This window comes from Gopherus evgoodei, unplaced genomic scaffold (genome assembly GCF_007399415.2).
Source record: "Gopherus evgoodei ecotype Sinaloan lineage unplaced genomic scaffold, rGopEvg1_v1.p scaffold_40_arrow_ctg1, whole genome shotgun sequence".
NCBI lineage: Eukaryota > Metazoa > Chordata > Testudines > Testudinidae > Gopherus > Gopherus evgoodei.
This window is the reverse complement of record NW_022060061.1, coordinates 3464594-3484285: the sequence shown is the minus strand read 5'-3', so window position 1 is coordinate 3484285 and position 19692 is coordinate 3464594. Positions and strand designations below refer to the sequence as shown.

Below are 19692 nucleotides of genomic sequence, written 5' to 3'. Positions count from 1 at the left end.
CAGAGTCTGGGCAGGGCGTGTGCAGGGCAGAGCCCTACCCCCAACAGGATAGCCCCACCCCTGAGGTAGAGCCCCGCCCTGAACAGGATAGCCCCGCCCCTGAGGTAGAGCCCCACCCTGAACAGGATAGCCCCGCCCCTAAGGTAGAGCCCCGCCCTGAACAGGATAGCCCCGCCCATGAGGTAGAGCCCCACCTCTTACCCAATAGCCCCTCCTCCCCTAGGGTCCAGTCAGCTGTGGCTCTGTTCCAGGCCAAGGCCTGCAGGCAAACTGACTTCAGGGGTGGGGTCCCCCGGCTGGGGGCAAGGGCCACCCTGCCCAGCTCATCCTGGCCGGAGCTGGAAGAAGCCCCCCAGGCCCCAGCCCTGCCCAAGGTATCGGAGCTGAAGAAGAGGTTTGAGGCCTAAAAGGCTGGCGGCGTGGAGAGCTGCACCAGGGGGCCCATGCTGAGCTACGGACATTGCTGCACCAGGGGGCCCCCCCTCAGGTGCACCAGGGCTCCACAGGGGCCCAGGAGGTGGAGAGCTGCACCAGGGGACCCCCAGGCTGCACTATGGGCAGAGCTGCACCAGGGCACCCAAAAGCTACACTGCCTCGCTCGGCTCAGGACAATGGGGAGACGCCGCCCTGGCTCCAGCCTGCTCCACAAAGCCCACTGGGGGGCTCCGAATAAAGCTTATGGTGGAACTGCCAGGTGGTTGCTGTTCAATCGGCCGTCCCACAGTGGGGCTCCGCACTCGCGGGCAGCTGCAGTTTCCCCTCCCTTGGCTGACTGAATCCCCACCCGCTGCAAAAAATGTCACTCTGCAAGGGTGAGAGGGCGTGGGCCCCCGTCCCCATTTTTTTTAATTGATCCCAAAGTTAGTTTAATTTACAAACAAATAAAAGTTGCATTTGCACAGAGGAGGGAAAACACAGCTTCTTGTAAATCCAGCTTAAAAAGCCACCTTCCCAGCACCCAGAGGAGCAGGTAACCCTGCCTCCTCGCTGGCCCTGTAGGACTGGGTTCCTACACCTAGGGAAACTGAGGCACAAGAGGTGACATGACTTGTCCAGGGTCACCCAGCAGGTCTGAGGCAGAGCCTTCCTAGCACGACCAGCCTCCCTTTCTAGCCGAGTGTCGGGGCACGGCTTCAGTTACATTGCTGCATAGTTGGGTGCAGAGAAGGGGTAAAATTAGCACCGTGGGCACCAAAATGCCCTGGGTCCGAGGCCCAGCTCCTCAAAGGGCTGGAGGTGCCTAACTCCCATCGATTCCAATGGCAGCCTAAATCCTACATGGCTCCCAGCCCTGCTTCAGGCTAAGGCTGGCGGTGGGGAAAGAGCTGCACCAGGGGGCCCAGGCTGAGCTGTGGGCGGAGCTGCACCCAGGGGGCCCAGGCTGAGCTGTGGGCAGAGCTGCACCCAGGGGCCCACCCTGAGCTGTGAATAGCTGGTCCCATATCAGGACCCCAGCCCTGCTGCAGTTAATTGTATGATCACAGGGCCCCTGAACCCCCGTCAGCAACCAGCCCCTCCCGGTGCTAGGTGAACAGGGAGGTTGTGAGAGGCAGCCTGGGCAGTGACCCCCCGGGGAGGGTGGGGTGCGGAACTGACCAGTGGGCGGGCATGGGGCCAGGAGATCCCAACTCCGGCACTTTCAAAGCGCAAGGGCCATGCTCTGGTGACGTTTGCTCCCAGCTCTCACAGCTCGGTTAATTTCGGGTCTTCCCGGGAGGACTGAAAGGAGAGAAGAGGTGACTGAGGCAGAGAACACGCGGCATCAGCTGACGGCTGGAGGAGCAGGGGAAGCTTTCAGCCAGGCACTGAGCATGCCACGGAGGCGCTGGCGGCAGGCAGGGGGACAGATCTCAGATGCAGCCTACAGCGAGGAAGCATCGACCAGGGGCTGTAAAGATGGCAGCTGGCTGGGGAACTGGGTTCCTAGCAACCCCTGATGCTGGATGGCCTGCTGGGCAAACAGCTTCCCTCCCCCATCTCCCTCCCTTGGAAGCATGGGGAACTCCCTGCCACTACATCAAAAAGTTAAGAGGCTGAGATGTTCAGAGCAACGAGCCACGGGTGGCATAAAGGCAGAGCCAGCCCAAGCTAAAGATCCACAAGCCAAGCCCAAGGCTCGGGAACCGCTCCTGGTACAAGTGACTAATGGGGCAAGGAAATCCGCCCCCACGCGGCTTCTACTGCAGCTGTGTCTGGAAGCTTAAGGCAGAGGACGGCTGCTCCTGCTCCAGCCTCACTGATGGGGGGACAGGCTGCCCCATGCAGGGAAATAATCTTAGCCCCGGTGCAGGCCAGGGGGACAGCAATGGGGTGGGGTTGTGCTGTGGGACACGGCGGCTTGGGTGAAAAGGCCACCGACACCGGCTCCAGGGGGATGCCGCACATGGGAGAAGATTCCAACAAGTTTTGGTTTAAGGGAGGGATGAATCACGGCCCAGCCAGAGGACAAAGATTTGGATCGTTAAGTTGGGTGCAGTTTGGTTCATTCCCCAGGGACAGGACAGCAAAAAAGGCTGCCCAGTTGTTTTTTGAGTTATTAGTGTATTTCACTGCTCCCCCTACCATGAGAAATGACCCCAGCGGCCGCCCAGGTTTGAGTCCAGTAAGCCCAGCCCAAGGAGCAGCTCCATCAGCTGACAGCCGCAGAAGGCTATTATCCTCTGCATTCACCAGCCACTAGACAGTGATGTGGCACCTTCCACGCACACCCAAGAAGGCTGCAGGTTTTGTAGAGCACCAGGGGGAGGGGGAGTGATAGATAGGGAAACTGAGGCACGACAATGAAGGGACTTAAACCTGTCTTCCCCTACCTTCCGTCTGCACCTCGGGCTGATGTGTATTAACTAACCCAGGGGATCGGTTTTTTAAACAATGCATAGACACGGCTGTTTCCCTTCAGCAGATTTTTTTAAAGCCAAAACCTTCCCCTGCAGCTCAGGCAGGAGTTTCTAGCTTCCCCTTCTTTCGCTGCTGCGCCAGCCTCGCTTTCACCAGCCCTGGTGCCAACACACAGTCACTCCCCATCTGCAGCCTGCAATGCAAACTGAGGCCGGCTTGGTGACCCGGGCAGCTTCAAGCACAACCCCCCTGCAGCCGGCCCTGGGACAGACAGACGCCGACCGAGGTAGGGGAGATTACAGGATGTGTGAGATGCAGACAGGGGTGGATGGGGGATGGATAAAGTGGTCCACCAGGAGGCGATGTCGCACAGCACCAACACGGCCAGCAGTTTCGTGGGCAAGCTGCCCTGGGCCGACCCTGGCTGGGCAGCACCCCCCACTCCCCTGCAGCAGCAGGGCGCAGGTGGAAATCCGATGCACCCCACGACGAAGACGTCAGCTTCTTCCAGCCAGCAGAGAGCAAGGAGCCCCCGCTCCAGGTGTGCGGCTGGCTCTGGAACTGCAGGGTCCAGCCGGTGCAGAGTCTGCCAGTCCGGGGAGGGGGTGTGTGTGACCTCCCCCTCCCCCCAGGTCAGATCAGCCGCTCCTCGGGGGGCAGTTGGAGGTTAGCGTTCGTCACCACCCGAGCACCCACCTGCTCCTCGTTGCTTGGCCGGTAGGTGCCCTCCGTCTGCCGCCTCTCCCGCACCTTGAGCACCCCGAAGATCACGAGTCCAATAAGCAGGAGACCCCCAACTAGGGAGGGGACAATGATAGCCGCCAGCCGCTCTGACTCCTGCCGGGGGGAGAGTGAGACAGAACCATAATCACGGCCTGCCCAGCTCCCCGTGGGCGTGGGGGGCAGAGAGGTGCCATGGAGGGGGGACTGTGTTAGCAATGGGAGTGGGAGGCTGATGCAGAGGAGAACACTCCTGCACAGAGGGGAGAACGCTGCATGCACAAGGGAGCTGGGCATTCGACCCAGGGCAGGGTTGGAGCTGAGGATCGAGGGGGGGGGGAAGAGGGGTTACCCCAGGAGCCAACCAGGAGTGTGGGAGGTAAAGACAGGGGCTCCCCAGAGGAAGTGAGCTAGGCCTCCTGCTCCAGATCCCCCCCCTTCTCAAATTGGAACCCCCCCCACACACACACCCTGTACAATATCTCCAAGCTTCCAGCTCAGTTCCACTCAAGTCTCTCTCTCCAGTGCATGCTGGGATAACCCCCCCCCCAAACACACACAGCTGATCTGCCCACCCCCCCGAAGCCTACTTACCGTGAGCCCCGATGCAGGTCTGGGTGTCGCAGTGCTCCCATTCGTGGCTTGATTTAAAAGAGGAATAAAGAGAACAGAGCTTAGCGTGGGGAGGGGTACGGCAAGGGGGTGCGATAGGAGGCTTTGATGTTAAGAGGCCTCTGCTGGAGTACACCCCCCCCCCGCCATCAGAGAGCTCAACCATGGCATTGATGCTACGCAGGCACCAGCACCAACATGCAGCCACCTCTGGGGTGGGGTGTGGCAGCCAGTTAGCCACTGCAGAGCAAGGCAATAGTTTAGGACAGGAAGTGAAGGAGATTCCCAGTTTCAAGTGCACCAGGGCAGGGGGGAGGTTATTTAGGGAGGCAGCAGCCTGGGGTTATCCAAGTGAGCTGTCACATCCTCTCTAAATTATCACCCGCCCAATTCCTGGAAAATTGCCATATGGAGTGACCTTTAATGACCGCAGTGGGACAGTGCCCCCTACCAAGCCCAGCCCCTGCACCCTGTAGCACAGCGCCCCCTAGTGCCACAGTGAGACATTGGGGTCAGCACTGACTGCGCCCCCCCCACTCCACTCCCTGCAGCACAGCACCCCTCTAGCACCACCCCAGGGGGGGGGGCTTCTGATTCTGCCTTCTGGGGGCCCCTCACCAAGCAGACAGTATCACTTCCAGCAGAAACCGCCGTTTGCCTGAAGGTCTCTGCTACCCTGACAGCAACTTGGTCCAATGCCACCCCCCAGGAGCTCAGCGCAGCAAGAGAAACGCGTCAACCACCAGCCCCCTCTACCACCTGGGGAGGTGTGATGGAATTCCCTGCCCAGCAGGGGGCAGCAGTGCACACAAGCCAGCCCCTATGCTCATCCAACCCAGCCCCCCCAGCTCTAACCACTAGACCCCCCCACCCTCCCAGGGCTGGGGACAGAGCCCAGGTGTCCTGACTCCCAGCCCACCCTGCTCTAACCACTCATCCCCACTCCCCTGCCAGGGCTGGGGACAGAACCCAGGTGTCCTGACTCCCAGCCCACCCTGCTCTAACCACTCATCCCCATTCCCCTGCCAGGGCTGGGGACAGAACCCAGAAGCCCCCGATTCCCAGCTCTAACCACTAGCCCTACTCCCAACAAGTCTACCCAATATTGATGGTACAACTCAACCGCCCCCCTGGGCTCATCCCCACAATCCCAGCTCGGCTCCCCCATGCACCATCCAGCCTCCCAGGGCGCAGGACTCTGCCTCCAGTCTGTAGGCAACACACTATTCTCTGTGCCAGGCCAGCCGCTCCCTTCCCCTGCCCCTGCCTCGCCATTATGCGGGAAGAGAACTACAACTCCCAGGGTGCCTCTCTCTGCTCCATCCTGCCCTGCCCAGTCCCCAGCCTGGCCTTCAGCCCATGCTCCCAGCTCCAGGGCGGTTGTGCATTGCAATCGAGAGAGCAGGTCAGGCCTGAACAAGCAGCTGGGAGGGGCTGGAGCCCTTCCCAGGACTCAGGTGCGACTCAGAGCTCTGGGATCCAGCAGGAGGGGGCCCCTGGTATGCACAGGACTCTCCCCACACAAGGTGGTAGAGCTGGTCCCAAGCCACTCCCTCCCCCTCCCTACTTTGCTAGTTAATGGCAGAACTGGGGATAGAACCCAGGAGTCCTGGCTCTCAGCACCCCCCTTCTAAATCCCACTCCCCTCTCAGAGTTGGGGATAGAACCCAGGAGTCCTGAGTCCCAGTATACACACCGCTCTAACCACTAGACCCCACTCTCCTCTCAGTGCTGGGGACAGAACCCAGGAGTCCTGGCTCCCAGCCCCTCCCTGCTCTAACCACTCTCCTCCCAGGGCTGAGAATCCAGCAGCCCCTACTCCTACCCCAACCCCACCCCCCAAGCCCTAGATCCTACCAAGGTTGGAAATGGAACCCCAGAGCCATGGCTCCCAGCTGCCCCCCAGCCCACCCCCGCTCTAACCACTAGCCATTACTGTGCAGCCTGGATACAGTTTCCAAGGCAGGCGGAGTCCTTGCTTGATAAGGAATTTGGACCCTCCCCTCCTTTGCCCAGAGCAGTAAGTTACATGCTGGGGGGGGGGGGGGGGAGAAGAGGTTGTTGAAACTGTTTGTTTGATGCATTGGGGGGGGTGTCTTAAAACACTTGTAGGTGACTCCACCTGTAAACAGAGACACACGGGGCGGGGTGCTAAGAGATCAGCCAGACCCAGGGACACTCCCCCAACAGAGGTGACTCACCCCCCCCTGTTCCAGCCGCTCCCTCCCCCACCCCCTCCAGGGTGTGGAGCCACCTGTGTCAGGCTCCGGGACAACTGAAACCACCCTGCCTCACCGTGCCCGCTCCCCCAGGGCTGGTGAGGGGCCCAGGACAGGGCAGGATCAAGCCATAACAAGGAAGGAGCCTTCCACAAACACGCCTGCAGTTTGCCCTGGCAGGAGGGGGGCAGCAGCAACGGCCGTGGGGGACGTCTGGAGACTGAGAGCCACAGGATCTGCCCTGGGAAGCTGCGGGGTGAGGGGGGGGGGGCAGTGTTGTATGCTGGCCCCATTAAAATCTAGTCACCTGCTTCAGGCATCAACTTTATTATATGGATTACAGTAGAGCCCCCATCATGGCCAAGGACCCCACTGTGGTGGGTGCTGAACGTTCTTTATTAGGTGTATTACGGTAGCACCTCGGAGCCCCTCTCCCCCGTCTTGCAGGATACTGTATGTTCCTTCTCCCATGTAATAACACCAGTGGAAGATTTAGTGGGGCGGGGGGGGGAATACTCAAACCTGCCAATCTGGGCCTTGCATGCCAAAGGGTGACATCCCCTCTTCCGACCTCCCTACCATTGCATGCAGGGATCGTTCTTCCGACCGCAGAAATGCAGCCACTAGGGGCGGCTCCAGGCATCAGCCCGCCAAGCACGTGCCTGGGGCAGCAAGCCACGGGGGGCGCTCTGCTGATCGCTGTGAGGGCGGTAGGCAGCTTGCCTTCGGCGGCATGCCTGCGGAGGGTCCGCTGGTCCCGCGGCTTCGGCGGACCTCCCACAGGATGCCACCAAATCTGCTGGACCAGGGACCTCCCACAGGCAAGCCGCCGAAGGCAGCCTGCCTGCCGTGCTTGGGGCGGCAAAATACCTAGAGCCGCCCTGGCAGCCACCTCTGGGGTAGAACAGGGCAGCTGGTTAACAGCCACGCAGCGGCACTGCGCAGGGATCGCTCAGCCAGTGCTGAAATGCAGCCACCTCTGGGGTGGGGCATGGCAGCCGTTTAACCGTGCCCATCACCCCTCTGCTGGTAAACACACAAGAGGGTCAATGCTCTGTATTTTGGTCCGACCCAGGCAATGCTGGGTTGACCCCGGTGCTGCGTCCACATCCCCGGTGACCAGAATCTAAAGCCATGGAGTCCCTCCTTCCAGCTGCCCCAACTAACAACAGCCCAGCAGCAACTTTACTCAAGCTAAGCTGCAGCCTCCTGCCAGGGGGACTTGCCTGCAGCAGATCTTGCTAGCACCGGGATCCAGTGAACGATTCTATCCACTTTATTGCTGGGGGGGCACCGCTGCCCTCTGCTGCATGGAATCAGAACTGCTCAAAGGTGTGTCATAGGGCCTATACTGCCTATAGGGAGGGGGAGTCTCCTTCTGGCCCTGAGCCATTGGAGCAGCAGGATAAGATTTCTGTCCCTATCACCATGAGGAGGAAGGTGTGAGCATAAGGGAAAATCACTCGCTCAATCAGTGATGGAGTTAAGAGAACTCCAGGCTGTTTAACAGCTAGAGCCTACTCTCTGCCCAAAGCTGCGGACAGAACCCAAGAGTCCTGGCTCCGAGCCTCCCTCCCCACCCGGCGTGGAAACAGATGCACTTGACAACCCACCACCTACCTTGGCCCAGGGCCGGCTGTAACATGCACTGCAGGGCCACGGCCAGGAGCAAGGGGTGACTGTAGCCCGCCATCGCTGCCATGGGTGTCGGGAAGGGAGGGGGGGACATGGGGCGGTCACGCCCCCTCTCCCTTGAGGGACTACAATCCTGATGGTGCAACCGTAACGCAGCCTCCTGCTTCCCAGCGTCCTCAGCCCGTTGGGGGGCGTGGGGGGGCCCTTGGAGATGGGGATGACAAGGAAGCGGCAGCCCCCAGGGTTTCACCACCTGGGAAAGGAGAGTGAGAAAGGGGTCAAAGCCACTAGTAACCCCCCCCGCCCCCTCAGTGACACCCTCCCCCAGCTCTGCATCTGTTAGACCCACAGACCACCAAGCCCACCCCTCCACCAGGTCGGCTCTTCTGGGGGCTCTATGATCCGTCCACTTACTTGGATTGGCGTGAAATTTGCTGCACCTCATGGGGGAGCCGGGGAGGGTCCATGGTCTGAATTTGGGGTCGTTTGAGCAAGGGATTTTGGAGCTCCTCCCCCCCAGCATTTACAACCTCTTGTGGAGGTTGGTTGGTTTGCTTCCGTGCACCCCCGGGGCTCCAAAGATGGCTGGGATCCTCCCCGGACTGAGCTCGGTTGCTCAGGATTTCTCTCAACCAGTTCCTGGTGCCCACTGCTCCTTTGGCAGGGGCCGGGGTTGAGCTGAAGTCACTCAAGGGTTAAGTTAGGAACTCAGAGCGCCAGGAGCTGGAGTCAGGGAGAACAGAACCGGGCATGTGCAGAAATAACCCTAGGCTCTTATCCAGCCAATCCCAAAGCGCTTTACAAGGGAGGTCACAATCATTCCCCCCATGCTACAGATGGGGAAACTGAGGCACAGCAGAGCAGGGAAGTGGCTTGCCCAGAGTCACCCAGCAGGCAGAACTGGGCCTAGGACCCAGGTGTCCCAACCCAAGGCTCCGTCTGCTAGGCCACACTGCCTTCTCTAGCAAGCCTAGGCCTCAGCTGATGCAGCCCTCAGCACCTCATGGGGCTGCCTCCAGGACAGAATCCAGCCCCAACGCAGCTGGAAGCAGACATCACCGTGCCAGCCTAGCAGACAGAGCCCTGGGCACTATCCCCAGTTCTGACCCTCTGGGTGACCTTTGGCAAATCACTGCCCCGCTCCGTGCCTCAGTTTCCCCATCTGTAGAATAAGAGAAAACAACACCGCCCTGTGTCCCAGCAGGGATGGGGAGAGTCTGTTTAGACAAGTACTTCAGGGCAGGGACTGTCTCTTTTATTCTTTGTCCAGCACCTCACCCGCTGGGGATCCCACCTCATTCTCAGTCAAACCTGCCCACCCAACGTGAGTGCACACGGCTTACTAAGCTTCTGCCTGGGACCAGCTACAGGCAGGGAGATTCCTCCATCTGCGGCAGCAACAGGGCCCACGGCAGCCCAGACGTTCCCCTCTCTCCCTCTGGCGGAATCTGCCTTTTCCAGTTTCCACCCCCCAAATCAATCAGGGTGCTTAGAACCTGCCCAGAAATTCTGGAATCATGAGGCTAAATCTATGAAAGCTTGTGAAGACCCTGGATCATAGTGAGACGGGAGCCGTTCAAAGTATCTAGAAAGCCACATGCCCCACCCATTAGTGGCCAAGCTCAGGAGTCCATAAGATCTACCTGGTGGCCCTTCTGCCTTGTCCGAAATGCAATAACTTCTCAATGCCCTGTCCAATTGCTTCCATACTTCCAGGGATATTTCGGGGCAGCACCCTGTCGATTTGGGGGATGATCAGAAAAACTGCAGGGGTGGGGGAGAACAGCGGACGCATGGAGCCCCCCACATCTGGTGAGTAGATCCCTGAGCTTTGAGCAGAGCTGAATCAGCTCCAGATCAAAGAATCAGCTGAAGGCACAAAAAGGAAGTCCAAGAGATAATGGTGGAGAATGGGGCGCACAGAGCCCCTGGTGGCAGGTGGCTAGGGGGCTGAGAGGAATGGGGAACCCTGAAATGGGGTGCACAGAGTCCCTGACAGAGGGGAGGAGGGGGCACAGGTAGAAGGAGCCTCCTGGGTGTGTGGAATGAAGTTTCTAGTGATCCAGCCCTTTGGAGATGCAAATGTCTTAATCAGGAGGAGGATTTCAGGCCCTAGGCCATTCCTGTCACCTAGGGATTCCCAAATTAGGCAGGACAAAGCTCGAAGGGGCAGGGTGGGGCGTAGCAAACCTGCCATGGCCCGTGCTCAGGGAGCCCTCTCCACAGAACAGACCCTTTTCCCATCCCTGCTGCTCTCAGCAGATCCTCATCCTAGCCACATTGGAGCTGCTGCTGCATCTTCCGTGCAAGCGGCCAGGGTACCAAAGCACCGCACAGACCTTGGCCGAATCCAGCCTCCCAACGCCCCGGGAGGAAGGCAAGTGTTACAGATGGGGAAACTGAGTCACCAATCGGGGAAGGGACTTGCCCCTAGCGAGAGGGAAGCAGAGTGCTGGGCCAGTGCACAGCCAGATACAGAAACCAGGAGTCCACACAGTGAGTCACTGGCAGAGCTGAGAACAGAACCCAGGAGTCCTGGCTTTCGATCCCCCGCTCTAACCAGCGGCAAACTCCTCCAGAACTGGGAACAGAACCCAGGAGTCCTGGCTGTCAGCTCTAAGCCAGAGAAGACACTATTCCCAGGTCTGGGAAGGAACCCAGGAGTCCTGGCTCCTGTCCCAGCCCTCCCTGCTTTACCCACTGCTCCATACTCTCTGTGGTTCCCATCCCAGGAAAAACCCGGCCCATTTCCCCAACCCCATCAGCCAATCACTCTAATAGCAGGTATGGACAGAGAGCGACCCACGAACCAAACCCAAATTTCTTCCAGTTGCCATCAGAAATGCTGCTGTCTGGTATTTCAAACAGGCCACAGACCTCTGCAGACACCCACAGCCAGATCATCTCAACCAGTCCTGAGTGCTCAGCGAGGTCTGCAAAGAACCCGGCAGGCAGCGTAGTCTAGTGGCTAGGGCTCTGGGCTGGGAACCAGGAGAGTCCAGTTCCCTTCCCAGTGCGGTCATGGACCGTGGACAACTCACTGTGCCTCAGTTTCCCCTCCCACCTATTTAGACTGCAAGCTCTTTGGGGCTGGGGCTGCGTCTTGCCAGGGGCTATTTATCAAGGGGGCCAGGTTAGAAGCCCACCCCCTTGCTTAGGGAGCATGTTTTAGTGGCTAAGACAGAGGCCTGTGAGTCAGACCTGGGATCCACTTCCACCCAACTCCCTGAGCCTCCTCGAGCCAGTCACTCTCCCGTGCCTCAGTTTCCCCTGCTACCCTGTGAAAACTCTTTTCCCTTCTTGTCTATTTTGATTCCCTGCCCCCACAGAGCTTACATGGCAAGAGACGGTGTCTCTGCCACACCGGGACCCTGCTTGCCTTTGGGGGCACTAGAGGAACCCAGATGATAAGGTAAAACCCACCGGGCCCAGAGCTTCCAGGGAGGAGCCCAGCCTGGCGCTAGCAGCCACTCTCCACATCCCTCCTCCCGGCCAGGGGGATGAACAACTGGGGGCAGCTGTGCAGGTGAACGTGGAGTGCAGGTCCCGGTGGGCCACGAGGGGGCTGCCACACCAAATTTCTCTGGCGTGGACACACATTTGGGGCAGGGTCCACCTTTCTACTGAGGCTCCCGGGTGTGTGCAGAGCAGGAGGACCTTGGGGACCTTGGTATGCAGCGGGGCAATGGGGGGCACACAGAACCCCCTTGGGAAGGGGAGACCCTGGTATGGGGGAGGGGGAATAGGGGACATGGGGCAGAATTGGGGACCATGGGATGGGGAAAAGTGAGGGGGGGAGAGACAGAGTAGCTGGCATAGGACAGCCTGACATTGGGGAAGGGAGCACAGAGAGAAGGGGACCTTGCTATTGGGGGGGGTGGCCTGACGGGCACACAGAGCCTCTGGCATGAAGGGGGGGTGGGGATAGTAAGGAATCATTCAGTCCCCAGCCAGATTCCTGCCCCCCTAAGCATGAGCCCAGGTCACAGATCACAGACCTCATTTCTGGCCCTCGGCAGCAGGAGCCGGCAGCAGGAGCCACCAGCCGCCCCCCCCCCCAAAAGGCAAATTTCCAGTCCCCCCAAGACCCTGTGACAACATGGCAAGCCACTCAGGGCTAGTGATGGCCCCCCACCCTAGCCCACTCCAGCTCCCCCCCATGCAAGGCCCTGCCAGGTCCATCTCCAGGGCAGGAAGATGGTTTTAAAGAAACGGGGGTGCCCCTGGGTCCCCCCGCCATATTGACTCGCTCTGTGGATCCCAGCCCAGCTGGGCCTCGCTGGTCAATTTTTAACCCAGCTGATTAAGCACAAACCCAGTGAAAGTCACCCAGAGCTCATTAACCCTGCGTGTGCCACCCCCGCCCAGAGCGACCCCCTCCCCAGCCCGGGCTACTCCCGGAAGGAGGGGTGGGGCTCCCTGGGGCTCCCCCGAAGGAGGAAACATCCGGAGAGACCAGGAAACCCCGTCTCCAACATGAATCAACTCCAGGCACCCGATCGCCTGGGTTCTCAGGGGCGGCCAGGCCTCTGGCCGCCTGTGCCCTGGGCTGGGATCACCCCTCCCACGCCACGGTGGGCCCAGGCTGGGGGTAGGTAACCCCGGGGGGGCATCTCCCCCCCGATCTGTGGCACCGGAGAAGCCAGACCCAAGGTACAATTGGGGGGCACAGACCAGCCTCCACCAGCAGTCAAATTCCAAGTGGGGGAGGGGGGCAGCTGCCCCCCTCAGGGTCCCCTGGCATTAAGTGGAATGGGGGGGTCCAGGCTCTCTTAAAGGAGCCGGCGGGGGTTCTTTAGCCCTGCCTGCTCCATAGGTGGGGGCTGCCCCATAGAGCCCCAAGCCCCTTCCCCGCACTCACCGGCCCTGTCCCTCTGTCCGCTCCCTCCCAGGGCTGCGATCTGGCCAGCTCCGCCTTCCCTCTCGCCCATGTGACCCAGGGGAAAGCAGGTGCCTCCCTCCTCCCACACCTCAGGCAGGTAGGCCCCGCCCCCATCTCACCTGGGCGGGGCTCACCTGAACCCCAGCGGCGTCAGCCTGGATCAAGGGGCTCCCCCTGACCCAGGGGAGCCGGCCCAGGATGCCCCAGAGAGCTGGCGATCTCCCGGGCCTATCTGTAGCCTAGGGGATCCTGCCCCCCAAGGCCCTGCCCAAGGTAAGGGGAGATCTGCTCAGCCCGCCTGAGCTCGGCTCCGGGGCAGCCACCCCCACACCTGCCCCACCCGGAGAGGACGGAGCCTCTCTTTTCCACATGCACCTGCAGCCATAAGGTGCGCAGCCCCCGACTGAGATCAGGGACCGCATTGGGCCAGGCGCTGCACAGACATGGCGTGAGAGAAAAGCCCTGCCCCAAAGAGCTCAGATGTTAAATGTACAAAAGGTGGGAGGGGAAACTGAGGCACGGCGCGGGGGTCGGGAAGTGAGTTGCCCAAGGTCAGTGGCGGAGCTGGGAGTCGAATTAAGCTCTCCTGGTGCCTAGTCTCGTGCCTGATTCCACTCGATCCCATGTGCAGCTTTGCTCACGTACGTAGCCCATTGGCTTCAGTGATGGTTACTCGCCTGAGTAAAGCAGGTCTCGCTTGCAGCAGTTAGCCAGAACGGCTGTTTTTGCGGTTGAGGCCGTAGCCTGGAGAGCTGGCTAGCGCCTGTGTGTGTGTATCCGTCCCTTTATCTGGGCACGTCTCCGGTTCCCTCGTGTAACACAGCCTCTCCACCGAGAAACCCAGGAACTGCCTGCTGCTCTGCTTCATCGATTCTAAGCCCAGGAGGGACCTCAGGCTCCTGGTATCACAGGCCACCTCTCTCTCTCCACAGGCGGGGAACTTCAGGTGTGAGCTCCGTGAAACACCAGTAATAATGACTATGTCCTTACCCGGCTCCTTCCTGCTCAAAGCGCGTTGCCAGCCTGAAAGGGTGGAGCCTCGACCCCCACCTCTGAGTGGAGAGCACTGGTATCCCCATTTGATAGAGGGGGAAACTGAGGCACAGAACAAGGACGTGACTTGCCCAAGGTAAATCAGCAGCAGAGATGAGACTAGAACCCAGGTGTCCTGAGAGCTAGCGTACCCACCCTCCCACTCACTCCCCTCCTGCCTGATTCCGGGATTGACCCTACAAGTTCTACTAATTCACTGTCCCTGCAGCTCTAACCACTAGCCCACACTCTGTCCTAGAACTGGAGATAGAACCCAGCAGTCTTAATTCCCAGCCCCCCTGCTCTAATCACTAGGCCCCACTCCCAGACTTGGGAGTAGAACCCAGGAGCCCTGACTTCCTCTATCTCTTGCTTTCCTTCGCTAACCTGCCTCCCTCTAGACACCTGCTGCCCCGCAGCATCTGACTCAGGCTCCCACAGGCTCAGAGCCTGCGCTGGGATTCCTAATGGAAGCACGACCCCTGCCGGGAGAGAGTCCATAAACCCCAGCAACCAGGCCAGAGGGGAGCCAGCCGTGCCAGGCAGCAGGCAAACGGCCCCTGCAGACCGACTTGGCACTCAGAGGCAGCCGCTTTGCCAGGAAGCCCCTGACTGCTCCCCCCGTGACATTCCTGGGCGAGAATGCTGCTGCTTTCCTGGCCAGAATGGAATTTAACTAAGCTAGAATTATAAGCCTCTTGAATCCACTTGAGGACAGGGCTGGGCCTGGATCGGATCTCTCCCTGGGGGCTGGGCTTTGGCGCTTCCTTGGAGTGCAGGGGGCCAGATCCTGCTCTTGCCTCCAATGATAAAAACCCAGATCAACCGCCCCTCGCAGCCCCCGGATTAGGGCTCTTGTTTATGGGGAACTCGACCCATAGAGCCAGAGGGGTTAATCATTCAGCTGCAGCTAGATCAATTTCCCAGCAGCATAGGCAGGATGGAGCAGTGATTAGTGCACTAGCTTGGGATGCAGGAGACCAAGACTCAGTTCCTTGCTTGGGCAGGGATGCACTGTGCCTCAGTTTCCCTGTTTGTGTGTGTGTCATGTAAGAGCACTTCTCTGAGACTGTCAGATACTGGGGGTGGGGGGAGCAGGTCATCTGAGCACATTAGACAGAGAGCAGCTGGTGTACAACATGTTAAAAATGATGGTTTCCCTTGGACTACGGGGATGTTTGGCTGAGAGGTTGCAGCGTGGCCTAATGGGGTCTTTAGACCTGGATTTTGTTCTCAGCCTTGGGAGGGGAGGGTGATCTGGTTAAAGTGGAGGGGGGCAGTGTGGATTAGAAGCCAGGACTCCTGGGTTCTATTCCTAGCTCTAGGAGGAGAGTGGGGCCTAGTGGTTAAAGCCAGGAGCTAGGCCCTCCCCGGCTCTAGGAGTGGAGTGTGATCTAGTAAGTTAGAGTAACGGGGAGGCACTGGAAGTCAGGACACCTGGGTTTTAACCCAGGGGCGGGGGGAGCCTGGGTCTAGTGGCTAAAGTAGGGGAGAATATGAGTCAGAGCACCTGGGTTCTAGCCCCAGCTCTGCTACTGATTTTCTTTGTGCAAGTGCCTTTCCCTGTCTGTGCCTCAGTTTCCCCCTCTGTACACCAGTGCTGGTGACCCTCCTTTGCAAAACGCTTTGAGATCCATGGAGGATGCGGGACGCTATAAGAGTAGAGTCTGATCGTGCCCCCAGTTTGCCCTGTCAGTGTTTCTCTGCTAGGACCCAGAAAGTCCAGGCTAAGGGACCAATCACTCTCCGGCCCCGATTCTGATCTGAGCACAGACCCAGCGTAAATCCATTTACTTCCATGAGGTTCCTCCGGATTTACACCAGTGTCGATGAGTCCAGTATTAAGCCATTCCTCTTGAGCCCTCCTGGCGCAGTAGCTGTGAATGGAAGCCAGTGGTGCTACATGCCACATTTTCCTTGTGGTCTGTGGCCAGGCAAACAGCCCGTCAAACCATGCTGGTGTTAGACTGCTGCTAGCCAGGGCTGGATCAAACAAGCCATGAAAGGATCCATCCCTCCTTCCCAGCAGCCCGTCATCCCGAACCTCGCTACTCCTAATTCACTCCTCTTGAAGTTCCCGTGTGGTGCGATCTGCAGAGAGCTGGCAGCTCACGAGGGGCTGGCTCCCTTTCTTCATTTCCACTTGCTGACTTGCAGGAAGCGAGAGCTCGGGGAGGAAGGGGAAGCGGAAGCCTGATTTGGAGGATAAGTTGTGAGGCTTGGCCCTCAAGAGAGCTGCTTTCCATTCCCAGCTCTTGGGGGGAGGGAGTCGTGTCATTGCGCCATGCCTCAGTTTCCCCATAATCCTTCCTTGGTCTCATTCGATTGGCAGTTCTTGGGGGAGGGGACACTGACTGTCTCCTTGTAGGTGCCCTTTCACTTGGAATAAGGGTAGTGTCAGCTAACAGGAGGTCAGATCCATGGCCGTTTGTAATGTTCACGAGTTAGAGACTATGGGGGTTTCCTAGGGTTTACCTTGTCCTGATAACGCATGTGAGAACTACAAACCCTAGAGCTCTGCCTTGTGTTAGCCAAAAATAATCCTTAGCTTTCCTTGTTGGTAGAGCCCAAGGTGCTTTACAAAGGAAAGCAGGAGCATTAGCCTCATTTTACAGATGGGGAAACTGAGGCACAGAGCAGTCCTGTCCCAGGGTACCTTACTGGGCCAGAACCCACACCTCAGAAGTCCTAGTCTAGTACTCCATCCACTAGGCCATACTGCCTCTCCAAGAACACACTTTTCTTCCGAGTGAAGACAAGGCCTATGTGAATATGCAGCCCCCTGCACCATGGGGCCCTGATCTCAGCTGGGTTCTAGAGGTGAAATTTAACACACCTAATTAACAACATTCAAGGAAATACCTGCCCACTGTTATCTTTCTATGCCACAAGGAACTGCCACCATAATCTGTATTACCCCAGTCACAGCCCAGTATCCCGTTGTGCCAGGAGCTGTACATTATTATTAGGTGTATTGCGGTAGCTCTTAGGAGCCCCAGTCATGGCCCAGCACCCCATTGTGCCAGGAGCTGTACATTATTTATTAGGTGTATTACAGTAGCTCTTAGGAGCCCTAGTCATGGCCCAGCACCCCATTGTGCCAGGAGCTGTACATTATTTATTAGGTGTATTACGGTAGCTCTTAGGAGCCCTAGTCATGGCCCAGCACCCCGTTGTGCCAGGTGCTGTACGTTATTTATTAGGTGTATTATGGTAGCTCTTAGGAGCCCCAGTCATGGCCCAGCACCCCGTTGTGCCAGGTGCTGTACATTATTTACTAGGTGTATTATGGTAGCTCCTAGGAGCCCCAGTCACGGCCCAGCACCCCATTGTGCCAGGTGCTGTACAAACACAACTCAAAGACAGTCCCCCCACCTGCCCTGAGCTGCCAATCTCTCTATAAGACAAGAGATAACACACACAGACAGACAGACAGACAGTGGGAGCACAAGGAAACAATTCAGTACCGGTCAGCGGACACACGGTGGTCTCAGCATGCCCGCAGCCTGACCTTTGTCCGGATTTCTGGAGGCATCCCAGGTCGGGGGAGTTTTAAGGAGCCGTCTGATGTCGGACAATGTGGTAGCTTGGCAGTTGTTTATGGGGAGCAGCTCCCAAGCACAAGGGGTAGCAGGGGAACCAGCATGAAGGCCCAGATCCTCGAAAACATTTAACTGCTGTGGGAATTCGGTGCCTAAATCCCCGTGAGGATCTGGGCTGCAGGGGCAGGTTGAAAACTACCGTAGCCAGTAGGTGACGGAGGCTGGAGTCATGGGCTGATTGGTGGCGGGAGCTGGCCGAAGGAGATGGCCTGAAAATAATTGGCGTAATAAGATGTGGTGCGCACTCTGGGAAAATCAGAGAGCTGTGGCTCGAAGCCCATGCTTTCCGCCTGGACAAGCCAAGAGGCCAGGGTAATCCGTGCCCCTGGGGGATTGCTCTGGGCTAAGAGCTGCTGAGGAAGTGCAGCTAATAGGGAGCATTGGCTACAGGGTAAAACCATTTGCAAAGGAAGGTAAACACGGAGAGGCAGGTAATAGCCAGCACAGCCGCCAGCACTTGCCCTCTTCCCCCAGCTGGCTTTGTGTAAAACAGGAGGGTAGTGTGGTTAAAAGTCAGGACTCCTGGGTTCTCTTTCCAGCTGCGGGTGTGGAGTGGGGTCTCGGAGCGAGGGGGTGGGTGGGCATCAGGATTCCTGGGTTCTCTTTCCAGCTGCGGGTGTGGAGTGGGGTCTCGGAGCGAGGGGGTGGGCATCAGGACTCCTGGGTTCTTTTTCCAGCTGTGGGTGTGGAGTGGGGTCTCGGAACGAGGGGGTGGGCATCAGGACTCCTGGGTTCTTTTTCCAGCTGTGAGTGTGGAATGGAGTCTCGGAGCGAGGGGGTGGGCATCAGGACTCCTGGGTTCTCTTTCCAGCTGTGGGTGTGAAGTGGGGTCTTGGCATGAGGGGGTGGGCATCAGGATTCCTGGGTTCTCTTTCCAGCTGCAGGTGTGGAGTGGGGTCTCGGAGCGAGGGGGTGAGTGGGCATCAGGATTCCTGGGTTCTCTTTCCAGCTGCAGGTGTGGAGTGGGGTCTCGGAGCGAGGGGGTGGGTGGGCATCAGGATTCCTGAGTTCTCTTTCCAGCTGCGGGTGTGGAGTGGGGTCTAGGCGCAAGGGGGTGGGTGGGCATCAGGACTCCTGGATTCTCTTTCCAATTGTGGGTGTGGAGTGGGGTCTCGGCGCGAGGGGGTGGGCATCAGGACTCCTGGGTTCTCTTTCCAGCTGCGGGTGTGGAGTGAGGTCTCGGAGCGAGGGGGTGGGCATCAGGACTCCTGGGTTCTCTTTCCAGCTGTGGGTGTGGAGTGGGGTCTCGGAGTGAGGGGGTGGGCATCAAGATGCCTGGGTTCTATTCAGGGTCAGGGGAGTGGGATCTGGTGGCTAGAGTAGGGACGGGGGCTGGGAGTCAGAACCTCTTGGTTCCTTTCCCTGCTTAGAGATGGGAATAGGGTCTAGTGGTTAGAGCAGACTGCATGGATGGGCACCAGGACTCCTAGCTTCAACTCTGCCAACACCTCTATGCATGACCCTAGGCACGTCCCCCCTCCCCCATTCCTCAGTTTCCCCACCTGTAGACTGAGGACAGTCAAGCTGCTCCAGCAAGGTTTGCCATGCGCGTGGGATCGTGCTGCTAGGGGGCTGCAAGCCCCGCCCCCGGTTTCTGGAGGACAGGGGGAGACCTACATGAGTTCTCCTGCCGCTTTAAGACCCAGTCTGCGTCATCCTGGCCCTGGCTGTTATCTCCGCCCGGCGCCCGAAGGGTTAACAGCGGCTCGCCGGCCGCCTGGCTCTTTAGGGCTGCGAACAGCTGGGAGGGGGGCAGGAGCCGACTCCACCAATCAGGAGCGGGGAGGAAGCAGCCCCGGGGGGATGATATTTGGTTTCACGTCTGCCTTCTGCGTCCGAATTGAGGCGGGAGGGTGTACATGCATTATTCCAGTGGGACCTGTCTGCTTTCCCCTTCTCCTCCATGGGTCCTGCCAAACCGCCCCGCAAGGGGAACAAAACGCCCCATTCAGGGCATTGCCAGGGGACTTGCGACAGCAGGGATTAGACCCATTTATGAAATCGTGGCACCAGCAGCAGGCATGAAACATTGAAGCAAGCCCCCGTGACTGGCTAATGCACTACACAGGGATTAGCTTGGGCATCAGCAACTGGGGTGCAGGGAGGTGGGCTGGGCAGCCTTCACTGCCACCAAGAGCAGCATGCAGGCTGG

The 19692-nt window shown here is 58.8% G+C and overlaps 1 protein-coding gene across 5 annotated transcripts; it reads right to left on the bottom strand.

Moving 5' to 3' along the window:
* Positions 1-821: 821 nt before the first annotated feature.
* Positions 822-19206, bottom strand: CRB3 (crumbs cell polarity complex component 3). 5 transcript variants are annotated; one of them, XM_030546086.1, is made up of 5 exons: positions 12886-12916; positions 9668-9760; positions 8010-8277; positions 4153-4199; positions 822-3675 (listed from the first exon to the last, which is right to left on the bottom strand). In XM_030546086.1, the coding sequence occupies exons 3-5, from the start codon at positions 8116-8118 to the stop codon at positions 3472-3474; spliced, it is 360 nt and encodes a 119-aa protein (XP_030401946.1). In that variant the 5' UTR covers positions 8119-8277; positions 9668-9760; positions 12886-12916; the 3' UTR covers positions 822-3471. The 5 variants fall into 5 exon arrangements, with proteins under 5 accessions (XP_030401946.1, XP_030401948.1, XP_030401952.1 ...); XM_030546088.1 differs by lacking the exons at positions 9668-9760; positions 12886-12916 and adding an exon at positions 19043-19206; XM_030546092.1 differs by lacking the exons at positions 9668-9760; positions 12886-12916 and adding an exon at positions 17406-17918.
* Positions 19207-19692: the final 486 nt, after the last annotated feature.